We start from the raw sequence: 13,480 nt of genomic DNA on the forward strand, positions 1-13,480 counted from the left end.
GGAAATTGATGGAATATGTATAGCTGGGAAAGGCTATTTCTGTCACAATCCCCAGTTGGGATGGGGAAAAAAAGAATTGGAATGGTATGACAAGGGAGTGTTTTTGTACCCAGTGCAGAAGGACTGGGGTCAGTGGATATGGAACATGTGGCTAATAAGCTTTTTTTTGGGGGGGGGGGGGCAGAGGGGTTGTTCCCATTTCCATCCCCATTCGAGAAGGTCCCTATTCCCAAAACTGAGCAGGACTGGAGGTGAATAAGAATAGGGGACTTTCTTCATCAATCCCTAGTGCATGAGGGGGTAGAATCATAGCTGGAATGGGGAGGGGTATCTCCAGCCCCAGTGCGTAAAATTGCAGGCCTCTATCCCCAATGCAGAGAAGGATGAGGAAAGGGGTACTGTATTTCCCAATGGAGGGCTGGTGATGGCATGGAAGAAATGGAGGTTCTCTCTCTTCCCTCTCCTGCCCCAGCCAGTGCAGAGGTGGGTAGGTGGCATGGAAAGGATAGGGGTGGGCTCTCTCTATCCCTCCCTCCTTCCAGTGCTGGAGTGGACAGGTAGCATGGCTCTGTGTGTGCCCTCCCTCCACTCTCTCTCTCCTCCATTGCAGCAGTCAGTCAGTGAGTCCCTCCAGAGAGGATGGAGGTCTCCAGGTGCCCCCTCCTCTCACCTGACCTTCTCGCTCTCAGTCATTTGCCAAAGTCCCAGGTTGAGCACCTTGAGACAGGGCAGCTGGGTGATGCGCTCCAAGCCCCGCTTAGTGATGCGGGTGCAGCCATAAAGATCAATGCCTGTGAGCTGGCTGAGGTGCTCTGCAATGAGCTCCAGGCCCTTGTCAGTGATACGGACACATTGGCCAATGTTGAGTGTGCGGAGCCCATGCATCTGACGCACCATACGGTTGATGCCCTCATCGCTGATGTGGCAGGAGCAAAGGGAGAGGGAACGCAGCCCATCCAGGCCCTGTGCGATATAGGCTAGGCTCTGGTCCCCCACCTTGTCACAGAAGGAAACATCAAGGCCCGAAAGGCGCAGGCTGCCCATGGCCAGATGCATGATGCCTGTGTCGCTGATATTGTCGCAGGAGCGCAGGTTGAGGCTGCGCAGGCTGCTCATGTGGGACAAGTGGAGCAGCCCCGCATCTGAAATGCCCCCACAGAAGCTGAGGTTGAGCTGGCGGAGGCGTCCCAGCCCTCGGGCCAGGTGCTTTAGTGAGAGGTCGCTGAGCTTCTGGCAGTCCTGCAGCGTGAGCTGCTCCAGGCCCAGGCAGCCCTCAGCTGCACTGCGGGTCATGCCCGCCAGGTGCCCAATGCCCACGTCAGAGAGGTGGCGGCATGAGCGCAGGTTGAGGCTCTTGAGGCGCTGCAAACCCCAGGCGATGAGTAGGAGGCCGGTGTTGGTGATGTTGCTGCAGCCGCCCAGCTCCAGCACCTCGAGGCCCTTGAGGTACTGGGCGATGCGGCCCAGGCTGCTGTCGGTGATCTGCTTGCAGAGGCTCAGGTTAAGCGCCCGCAGCGAGCCGATCTCCGCCACAAAGGCGTGGCCCAGCCCGTTGTCGGTGAGGTTGTAGCAGCCGCTCAGGTTGAGGCTCTCGATCTCCGCCATGCCCTGGATCACGTAGCTCAGGCTGCGCCGCAGCGACAGGATCTGCACCCGCCGGATGCCCCGCGCCGCCAGGCTGGGGAAGAGCGAGGGGTTGGCGCGGCGCAGGTGCAGCTTGGCCTCCACGCCCCGCCACACGGAGCGGTGGTAGGCGGCGTCCCGCCAGGCCGTGCACACCTGCGCTGCCCGGCCCTTGTCCCGCACCTCCAGGTACCCGAAGATCATGGCCAGCAGCTCCGGGAACAGGCACGAGATGTGCGTCTCCATCGCACACCCGGGCCCGGCCGCCGCTCCCGCCGGGTCCTCGCTGCTCGGCTCCTCCGGGCCGGGCCGGCTGCCGCGCCCGCCGGATCCCCGCTGCTCGGCTCCTCCGGGCCCGGCCAGTTGCCGCTTCCGCTGGGTCCCCGCTGCTCGGCTGTGGCTGCTGCCGGCTCCGGGGCCCTCACATCGCCGCCCCGTGTGACAGGCCGGGGGGACGCTGCTCGCGGAAGGGGCCCGGCCCGGCTCTGGGGCTCCGGCCGTCGCCTCTATCCCCGCTCCGGGCGGGCCGCGCTGCGGCCCCCGCGCTGTTGCAGCCGGTGCGGGCGGGCCGCCCCGTGCCGCATTGTGCCGCCTACCCCGGGCGAGGGCTCCCGGAGGCTCCTCTCGGTCCCTGGTGCCGGCTCCGAGCCCCGCCGCCTCCTTTGTCTCCGAGCCGCCTTCCAAGCCCCGCAGCCCGGGGCCGCCCGCTGCCCCGCGCGGGGGGAGAAGGGGCCGCGCCGCCGATACCGACCCCGCCGCTCTGGGCCCAGGCTCCGCGCTGCCGCCGACGGGATCCGCCTGCTTCGCTCCTCCGCGCTGCGCTCGCCGCTGGGCCCAGGCGCCGCGCTCAGGCCGGGGGGAGGGGGGAGAGAAGGAGGCGGCGCTCGGCTGGGTCTGGCGACGGCTGAAGCCTTCTCCTCCCCCCCAGCACAATGGTACGATCCGGAACACTCCGAGCCGTCACCCTGGAAACAGCGCGGCCCATTCTCTGCGCTCGCGGATTAACCCCTTCCGCGCCGCCACCGCCGCGCTGCTGCCTCCCCGGGAACTCCCGGCCGGGAATTCCCTTCCCCCACAGCCAGCCTAGACCTGGCGCCTCTTCCTCTCCCGGCGGAACCATCCCCCCCCACCGGGCCGCAGCCCAAGCCCCCGCTCCCGTCCGGCCCAGCAGCACCCCCGGGACCCAGACTAGGGGCCTGGACACGGTCACCGAAAGAGCCATGCGCTGCCCCTGCCTGAACACTGGTCCCTGCCCTCCGCCAGTGTCCCCAGAGCCCCCGGAGAGCCCCTCCGTCCCTCACGCTGCAGGGCAGCGTGTCACACACCCCCCCCCCCCCAACACTGCCACTCCTCGCTACCGGCTGCTGGCAGGTTAAGGTCACAGCTTCCAACCCCCCCAGCCAGGAAACGCCGTAGCCATATGTCTGGGCAACTTCAGCTCAGCCGTAAGGGCCCCAGCCGCCCTGGCTTTGTCTCGATTTGGGGGAACTAGAGCCCTGGTATAGGCAGGGCAGCTTGTGTCTTAACAGGCCTGGGGCTCTGGGTTTCAACTCGACTAGCAAGCACGTGCTGAAGCACAGCCTGCCCTGTCTGCGCTAGAGTTGTTAGGGGAGGTGCTGGCTAACATGGCCTTTAAAAAAACCCCTTTTCACCCTTGTCTAGGCCTAATTTCCCATGAAGCTGCATAGGAATATGTGAGCTGAGAGATTTGGTTAATTGTATATCAAGGTGACATTAAACCACAAGGCTGGCTAGTACATTGGCTCCACACTAGGAAGTGAAACCAGGACAGAAAATTGTTTTCAGCAATGGGGCATGTGAACAAATACTGAAAGTGGTGTAAGTGCTAATGTAGACCAGGCAGAGGTCATTAAAAGGCATTTCAAGAAAGAGTGCTTGAGACTTGTATTTGCCCGGTCTTAACAGCCTTTTGTGCATTAGTAAACAGTTAACATGGGTGCAGCTGCACTTATGTTAAAAACAGCTTAAGTGCTAGTATAGGCCAGATAAAACTTTTCAAAACAATTTCAGAAAACAATATTGCCTTTTTCTATTGGAAAAGTACAACAAAATTCCCAGTGGGTCAAGGAAAGCCTTAGGACTCATTTTTAACACTGTTTTGGTAACTTACTTTTTAGCACATTTAACTAAAACACTAATAATACTGATCTGGTTACTGGAGCCTAGATTAATTTAGATAATTTTTTCACATCTTAGCTCATAGAGCCAAGAAGCTCCTATGAGCCTGGCTGAATTGATAGCACTAGTTTTAATTATTTTGTCAGTGTCTCCAGTGTAGAAAAGGAATTAAAACTGTTCTCAGTACTGATTCTGGGGAGATAATTGGTGAAAACCATTTCACCAATGGTTATTTCACCTAGCATAGACAATTTGCAGTCATAAATTAAGATTACTATGAGAACTATCACTGATGCATTTCCTGATTTGTGTTCACAGCCAGAAACTGAACGTTATAGTTTTATATCTGTTTCCCTTGGGACTTTTTGTTTTTAGGTAAAAGGGGAGATTATAAAGCCAATCTCTCTCTTGATTTGTGCAGTTCCAGGCTTGACTATTAAATAACTGTGAATCTCCACAATGAAATAGCTGCAAAACACCCATACTCCTATTGATATTATAAATTATACATTATTCTGTAGTTCATTGATAGCATATTAACTCTAAATTCAGAGGACATTTTGTACTGCACATGTGCTAAGCCATTTTTTAAAATATTAATTATAATTATAATAATAATTCTTTCTGCATGTTTGCTAGGAAACTAGTTCTTGGTGATGAATAGCCACCAGGAAATATATGGGCCCTGATCCTGCATTCTTATCCACTTACATGATTTCCTATATTAACTTGAGTGGGTTTCTGCATGGCCATATGGAGTCTGTTATAGCAGATTTTACTGCGTGTTTGGGATCTAAACTTGTAAAATTTAACCCATTTTTGTGGTCATTAGGTGGGGGGGGGGGAAATCTTAGGCCCTCATTCTGCAATATGCTCATCCTGGGGGGACCGTAACGTGAATGTGCAGCCCCACTGAAGTCAACTGGGCTCCTTGTGGCTATTTCCTGTGTGGATCCGTCAGCAGGATCAGGTCCTTAGGTTTTATCCATTTTACACAGGAAAGACTATTTTCTACCCTCTCCCTAATAATAAAATATCCTAGGTGAATAGATTTTACTCTACATAAATATAATCCACTTTTCTGTTTAGACCAATCAGAAAACCTCAGCCGAAAAGAGAGATTTTACATAAAGATGGGAGCAAATGAAAATGGATTGTAATGGGAGTCCTGATACATTAACCATTCCAAGTGCATATCATGGTATATACACTATATGGGCCCAATCATGCAACCCTTATTTATAAGAATTGTTTTATTAAAGTCAGAGAAACAACTTGTATGAGGTGTCTGCAGGATTGAGCTCTCTATGCACATTGGGCAAAAGATGAGAGAAACGGAACATGGGATGGTGACATTACGGAATGTTGGGATAGTTGCCTTACATAAGTGGCAAAGCTACAAGTGAGTTATGTCTCATCCTGAACGAATGTCCATGTAACTTTTATACCTTTATACTATAGTGTATTCCATATATGCCACACTTGTTTCAGAAAAAAAAACTATCCTATAAATGTTTTTGTGTATTTTAATTACTATTTTTCAATTCCTCTACCTTACAAATTAGAGTGGTAGAAAAAACGACCATTGAAGGCCTAAAACATTACTTAAAACAGTATTTCTATCTGGTATTGGGGTGTCATGATTTTAATATAGGCCATCTGTGACTAGCAAAGGCTACAAACAGATGATGCATTTTCTTGGAGAGCCTGAAATCTCTTTCTCCCATGGCATGCAGCAAGAATCTTTAAATCCTGGTTGTCCACAGGGTATCAAACCTTTTAAGTCTCTCACCGGTCTAAAATTGACTAATTCTGGTCCTTGGACTGGTTGTAAAATTTAATCCCTGATCCACCATGTTTTAGTAGGGGGAAAAAAGAAAACATTTTTATAGTAGGTTTTTATTTTATCTAAAGGATGGCTGTTTGGAACCACTCAGAGTTTTAAAATATCAGTATGCAAGTGGAATGGTCAAAATGCACAATAAATGCAATTTATCACATGGTTTTCTCTGTTTAACCCCTAGTTGCAGAAATAAAGACATTCATGCCATGTTTATCCTGACCTCGTGTGGTACAAATGTTTTTACCACATAGATGGCTAGCACCATCTCCTGATAAACTGCATTTATCAAAAACCTCATAGGCACTCTGACTGCTCATCTATCCCCTGGAACTATTTTTAACATTCCAAACCCTTGAACAACTCCAAACAGTCACTATCTCTTTTTGAAAGGACTTAACGGATAAATGTTTCATTTCCCCCCCCCTCCGATACCCCCAAATTACACTGGTGCAGGCTGGACAGTTTTTATTGGCAGTTGTTCAGGGTGATCTGTATAACTGGATTGTGGCTTCAGCACTTGTGAGTTATTCATGCTGATAAAACTGCACTGTCATGTATTCCATATCTTATATCACATGTGTGGTCATGATATCCATGGACTTTTCTGCAGTTCTTGTCTTAGCCTGTCCCTATTTGTTTCCCTTGCCTCTTAATTCATAGTACAATATTCTCTGTCTCTCCTTCAAGCATATAGTAAAGATAGTGAATAAAGGTCCGGTCATAGGTTGTACTCTTAGGGCATCCCTTTGGGGGTGAAAGTGGGTGCCTCTCATCACAGACATCCTTCTCTAGCCTCATGTGTCTTTGTAGAGCCAGTTTAAAGTGCAGAGTGTGATTCTCTGACCAAAGTCTTGGGGGAGAGGAAAGCAACCCTTTACTAGGCATTAAGCAGTCCAAAAAAAAGGTAAGGGCAAACCAAATAATGCTGCAGCCCATAAAACAATCTGGACTCCCCCAGCGGTTCCCTGAAAGAAAAGAGGTCAGTAGTGTCCGTGAAGGGAGTTTGGGCCACTCACTCTCTTGTGTCCAATAGGACCCAGGCTGGGCACCCTGCAAACAAAAGGGGAAACAAAGGGAAGAAGGTCTCTCTACATCTTCAGAGGGTTCAGGTGGCAGATGCTTTTCAGCAGCTTTGTGGGTAAGCAGCCCCTATTCTATGGGGCTAGGGAGCTCTGGCTCTGCTTCCCTCTGAGTGCCATCCTGCCCCAGGCTTGGATCCTCCTTTCTAAGGAGACTCCCTTTCCAGATTTGACAGGCCTCATTGGTACGCCAGGTTGGGCTGATTGTGCCCAGAGGAGCTCTTTGACCCCTTATTGATGGGAGGAAATGTGTCCCACTACATATCCCTGTGCTCTTTCCCTGCTTTCACTCCAAGTGATAGAGCTCCAACCAGGGATATGGAAAAATCCATCCTGAATTTAGCCACAGAAATTACCCAATTGATACTAGCTCTCTTGCCAGTGGGTGGTGGCTGCTGTGATTCCAAGGGAATGATGGCACCTATTAAACTATTGGCAGCTATTAAAACAATAATGTTCTTCGGACCCTTTTCTTCTTTTTGCTCTCTATCACTCCCATTGAACCCTAATCCAGCTCCTAAAGCAATGTATTCCCCACCCCACCTAGCTGACCCTAATCCAGCCCCTAAACTAACTTCCTGATAAGCTCCATTCCCTCTGACCCAGCTCCCTATAATGATGTTTCCATCTTCCTTGCTTCTCTTCTAACATTCAGTTTTTCCTTCCCTCTTCCGTTCAGTCACCAAGCCCCAACTACTGAAGGGCAGTTATTTGATTCAAAGGGCCAGCAGCTTTCCCCAAAAGAGCAGAGAAACCTGCAGGAGGCACGCTGTCTCTCACACACACAAATTCTCTCTCTCTCTCTCTCACACACACACACACACACACAGAGAGAGAGAGAGAGAGAGAGAGAGAGAGAAGGTGGTGGGTATAATAGGCCAGGGAAGGCCTTGCCTTCCCTTGCGCTGCCGCCAACCCGCCGCCAGACACCTGGGCCGCGGTGGCCAGGGCCGGCTCTGGCTTTTTTGCCGCCCTAGGCAAAAAAGCCCCCCCCCCCTCCTCCCCAGTGCGGCAGGAGAGGGCGCCGAGCCCGGCCGCGGGCCCGCAATCCCCAACCGGCCGGAGCGCCGTGGGGAGGGCGGCGAGCCCGGCCGGGGCTCTCCGCTCTCCCCGGCGGAGAGCCCCCGGCAGCCAGAGCGCCGGGAGCAGGGTGGAGAGCCCGGCCGGGGCTCTCCACTCTCCCCGGCGGCCAGAGCGCCGGGAGCAGGGCGGCGAGCCCGGCTGGGGCTCTCCGCTCTCCCCGGCGGCCAGAGCGCCGGGAGCAGGGCGGTGAGCCCGGCTGGGGCTCTCCGCTCTCCCCGGCGGCCAGAGCGCCGGGGGGAGGGCAGAGAGCCCCCGGCGGCCAGAGCGCCGGGGGGAGGGCAGAGAGCCCCCGGCGGCCAGAGCGCCGGGAGGAGGGCGGCGAGCCCGGCCGGGGGCTCTCCGCTCTCCCCGGCGGCCAGAGCGCCGGGGGGAGGGCGGCGAGCCCAGTCGCGGCCCCGCTCTCGGGCCGGAGCGCCCCGCCGCGCCACCCCCTCCAGGCGCCGCCCCAAGCACATGCTTGGTGGGCTGGTGCCTGGAGCCGGCCCTGGCGGTGGCCCCGGCCCTTCCCCAAGACCCCTACCAGCTTCTCCACTCCACACCCTCTCCTGTCTCCGCTTCTCGCCGTGTCCCTCCTCCTAGGGATGGAGGAGTGAGAAGGGATGCGGAGGGCCGGCGGACTGAGCAGACTCAGCCAGGCGCTGGGGCCTGCGGCTCGGCAGGGGAGCAGGGCCTTCAGGGGCAGGAGAAGCTGGTGTTAGGGGGACGGCAGCTTGGCCTGTCCTGACTCTGGCAGGGGGGCTGGCAGCTCAACCCGGCAGGCACTCGGGGGCCGGGGGATGGGAGGGGTCGGCGGCTCAGCCCGGCACTGGGGGAGGTCAGCAGCTCAGCTCGGACCTGACCGGCGCTGGGGCCGGACCGGTGCTGGGGGAGGCTGGCGGCTCGACTCAGTACAGCGCGGGAGGTGGGTGGCAGCAGCTGCTCAGCCCGATGTGGCTGGAGTGGGTGGGCCAGGCCTCCTCCAGTCGCAGGGGCCCCTCAGAGTCAGGGCTTCTCCTTTTCCGGGGGGGGGTTGGGGCTCCGGCAGGGCCTTGGACAGGGGGGCGGGGCCGATGGGCTTGCCTCCCAAAGCAGGGGTTCACCCGCTGCCCATGTGCGTGCACACACACACACACAGATGTAGGAGTTTAGCTGAGTTTCTGTGATTAGTTGATGTTGACTTTGACTTTTCTATCTCTTGAGATTTCCCCCCATGGATATTTGTTTTCTAAGTGTGGGACATTTCTGCAAGGCCCAGTGTACACTGAGGAAATTTCCCTCAATTTTAATTGGCTTGAAAAACCAGATAAACCAAATTTAAAGCTGGCTGGAATTGTAGCATAGACCGCACTCCAGGTGGCCTGAGCTGTCTTTAGCAAACCAATATCAGAACCTCCTTCAGCAGGTTCCACCTGGAGTCTAGTCTATGCTATGGCTGCAAGTGGTTTTAAAGTTGGTTTAGTTAAACTAGTTTTAAAATGAATTTTGGGGATAATTTTCCCAAGTAGACCAGGCCACAATGCTCTTGTAGCACTATGACAGTTACAGCCAAAGTTGTTCTAGTCACCAATTCCTGACATGAACTAGCAAAGAGAAGGCGCTGACGTTTCATGGCATTGGTATTTTCTGGAGGGTGTGTCTTGGAGACCATTTGCTACTCTTCCATTTCATAGGCTAAGTTGACCCCATCCATACTGACAGGGGTGCTGAGAGCTATTAAACCAAACTGTAAACCCTGTATATGATGGAAACCACTTCAAGCCAGGGGGTGTGGCAGCACCCCCAGTGCCCTTAGTTCTAGCACCCAGGTGTACTGAAGAATTTTCCTACAGTTAATAAGGTGGCAGAGGAGCTGCAGCTGGGTAAGGTGGGGGTTCCTTTACTTTCATCTCTTAAATGTTCAACACAAATGATTCTGTATAATACCTCTGTACTGTAATAAATAATTCCATGGCAGAGGTCTCTAGGATTAATAGAGATCTGTGCCCATGAATGCAACCAGGGTGATTATGTACTGCATATACATCAGAGCAGGATCTGTCAGCTGGGTGGATTACTTTTGGAATCTGCATTGTGCATCATCCCACTTGATCCTTTTCCTGGCCAGCTATTATAATAAAAATATGTAATCAGACAGTGGTTTTTTGGGATTAAAACATAATGTTCCTCTTCTCTTGCAGACTTTTGTTCTAAATATCAGATCACATTGAAGACTTCCTGAAAGAAAACCTACAGATAGTGTGTGTGTGTGTGTGTGTCTGTGTGTGTGTATAAGTGTAATACAGATAATAGTTACGATATGTTAAGGGGCTAAAAATTAATATTCTCTATATTACATTTTCTCAAGTCTGTCCGAATGAAGTAATCGTGATTTGCCATTTATCGACCTGTTTCAGTGTTGATAGAATCTTTCAACATACAGTGCACTGTGGATGTACAATAAAGTTTTGGGGCAAAATTCAGACCTGATATCTCAGTGCAAACACCAGGTTTAAATTTGGGCCTTTTTTGAAGGCAGTCGGGGACAAGGTTTGTTGTTAATAAGTGACCTTGAAAAAAAAATCCCAATACTTCCAGGAGATACAGGACTGAGAGCCAGGAGTTACATTGCCACCATGTTGGTATGTGACTAATGCTGCAGTAATACACAGGGATCAAGCCACATATAAATAAAAAGACAGGACAGTGTGATGAACAAAAATATATGACCCAGGAAATTACAATTAAATGCCATGGTACACAGGGGATGCGCTGCTTGTCTGTTACTGTGTGACAGGATGGTATAGTGGTTAGAGCAAGGGACTGGGCTCTAGGAGACTTGGGCCATGGGCATACGCAAGTCACTTCACTTCCTGTGTGTTATTTTCCCCATGTGTAAAAGGGGACTTATGAGGCTTAATATGTTAATATTAGAGGGAAAGTACTAAAATGGAGTATGCAATCCCAAACTGCAACACTGATAATTAATTGTAGTAGAAGCCGCGAAAGGGTTGTGGCTGTATCTTTCTTTCATTCTTGGTACCAAAAAGGGATAAAGAAGGGGAAAATGACTGATGTGATAAGTATTAATGGCAATGTCTTGAAGAGTAAACAGAATGGACATGTAGTAATCAACTTCATGGTTCAGCAAGGAGGATTGAATCCAAGACCTCCATTCCTAAAGCATAAGCTTCTGCTACTTGAGCTAAAAGAGTAGCTCCTGTAGTTGTAGCAGATTTATATCTTCTGTGGACCAGTCACTCAAGGGGACACATAACACACATTGAACAGACCATTACATGACTATACAATCTGCCCCTTCTGGGATGGGCTGCCACCGCCACCTAGTTCAGAATGTTACAATAAAGGGCCAAACCCAGCTCTGATGTAACTCCAGTAGATTCAGTCCATGCCAGTGCAAATGCCCAGCCAAGCCCCTGGTCACCAGAATTGGCAAGCCATCGGAGGAGGGGGTTGTGGCAAAGCAAAGTGTCCTCCACTTCCCCTCTGCCAGAGAACTTGCCTGTAGCCAGAGCAGCCCCAATATTGGGCAGTACCAGCTGGGTTGGGGGCATGGGTGGTCCAGCTATCAGTAGAATTTAAAGTTGCTCCCCTCTGGCAGAACTCAAGGGAATGCATGCACTAATACCAATATCCGCCCTTCCCCAGGTGAATCCTTCCTGGTGCACATGGGACCACACTGGTACAGGAAGGGGTAATTCACGCATTAGCAAGAGTGAGGCTGGCCCATGGAAGGATTACATTTAACTCTAGGGTTTTTAATGTGTGGTATTTTCCTGTCCCTGGACTACATGCAGTAGTTAATTTTAACTATTAACTACTCCCTCTCTGGAACAGAGCCATCAGTACATTTCCCAATAGTAAATCACATTCTAAAATTGGCAGTTCACTGGAATTTCATGAAGTTATGTCTCCTGCCCAATAAATATTGGCTCCATACCACGTCTCAGAGGAAAGCTGAAAAATAGGGCAGTACTACTCTGGGAACTTACTGTGAAAATCAGTCACAATTCAAGCCCAGTGTGAAGGAAGAGCAAATACAAACTCCAAGTAAAATATACAAAATGCTGTCTTAAACTGACCATGGGGTTTATATTAGCATTGGCTAGGGGAAGCGTGGTTTGACACCTTGTTCATAAAAGCAATAGTTAGTCCAGAGGCTCCTGGTGTCAAATCTGCCAGGCTATCAGAAATTCATCACTGCAATTCCTGAGAGGCCCTGCAACAGAGATAAGTGCCATTCAGAAACTGTATTCCCTGATGCTTCCATTCTGTGGTACCTGGAGCAATCTTGGTGCTTGGATTTGAGCCGTAGAATAGCCTGAAACATGCTGCTTATCTTGTACATCAGAAGTCTTAGACATGCTGTTTGAAGATGTAGGTGTATGCAAAATACTCTTCTGTTTACAGTACATTCATTTTATGTTAGATCATGTTTTTCCATAGGACAAGCCATTTTCGTGTAAAATGAAAGCACAGCTTCCTTCAATCCCCACCACTCCGAACTCCCAAAATGTGTGTGTGAAGGGAAGGGCAGGCTACAAATATTTGTTTCAGTTCAGTTTCTTTGTCTGCAAAATGACTGATTTGTGTGAAAAAGCAGATTTCTTTCCACTCTTTCACCCGTGAGCTCTTCCATTTTTTCCTAGCCTTGTTAGCAGTGGTGTTCAACCCCTATTGCCAGCACACCCCAGTGTATGTTCATCCTGGTCTTCCTGGAAGCAATGAATATTCTCTACTACTACTAAGATTATTCCTGAATACCCTGAAGCAGAAAACACAATCACACTCTTTAGACACACTGAAACTTGTGAAAATATTTGTGGAATGACTATGGGAACGTGAGACTAATAATAATCCTTTGCATGTTTCTAGCACCTTTCATCTGAGCATTTCAAAGCTCTTTACAACCATTAGTGCTTCAAGCCTCACAGTACCCCTGGCTAATCAGCTTAGTATTATCCCTGTTTACCTATGGTGAAAGAGAGGCACAGAGAGTTTAAGGGCCTGATTTTGAGAAGTGTTGAGCACGTGCAGGTTGACTTCATATTGAGTTTTGGGTATCCAGCACCTCTGAAAATCAGGCCCGAGTTGTCTCCAGCTGGACACCCAAAAATATAGGCACTTGAAATCACTAGATATTTCTGAACATTTTAGCCTAATGCCCAGATCCTCACAGGTATTGAGGTACCAAACTCCTACTGAAATGAATATGAGAGGATCTTAAATACCGTGGAAGATCTGGGTGTAAGTGACTTTCCAAAAGTCACATGTTTAGTCTCTGGCAGGGAAGGCCTATGGCACAGATCTCCTAGTTCCCCATCCAGTGTTTTAACCACAAGGCCAAGCCCCCGCTCTGTTTCAATGGAGACTAGAGAGCAATGGCATCTGAGCAAGTCAGTTGGCAACCAAACTGTATTTTACTTAGATTGGGTCACATGTTTCCATCTAATCCCCGCACTGAAAATGCCCAGCTTCCTGTTTTCCCCTGGTTTTCCCAGCAAGACATATTGAATATGCAGATGTGCAGGCGCACACACATACACGTGCTTTCCTGGAAGCAACTGCTCAGACTTTGTTCTGGATATTTGTTTTACCCTAACTTCTCTAATCCCCAAAGTGATATTAAACAGATTTTTTTGTTTAACCTTTGCATGAAACACACACTCTCTCTCTTTATGTTTAAGACTATGTGGTTTTAGTTACATTTTGTTAAATGTCCAGAGAGCTCCCTGCA

The 13,480-nt window shown here is 50.6% G+C and overlaps 1 protein-coding gene across 1 annotated transcript; it reads right to left on the reverse strand.

Moving 5' to 3' along the window:
* Positions 1-284: 284 nt before the first annotated feature.
* FBXL14 (F-box and leucine rich repeat protein 14) lies at positions 285-1,869 on the reverse strand. The gene has a single exon (XM_065416314.1). It carries the CDS (start codon positions 1,867-1,869, stop codon positions 667-669), a length of 1,203 nt encoding a protein of 400 aa, XP_065272386.1. The 3' UTR covers positions 285-666.
* Between the last annotated feature and the right edge of the window lie 11,611 nt (positions 1,870-13,480).

Source organism: Emys orbicularis, chromosome 1 (assembly GCF_028017835.1).
Source record: "Emys orbicularis isolate rEmyOrb1 chromosome 1, rEmyOrb1.hap1, whole genome shotgun sequence".
Taxonomy (NCBI): domain Eukaryota; kingdom Metazoa; phylum Chordata; order Testudines; family Emydidae; genus Emys; species Emys orbicularis.

Bases quoted from the DNA above. Each gene is read 5' to 3' on its own strand.
- FBXL14 (XM_065416314.1), bottom strand. From the start codon at position 1,869: ATGGAGACGCACATCTCGTGCCTGTTCCCGGAGCTGCTGGCCATGATC.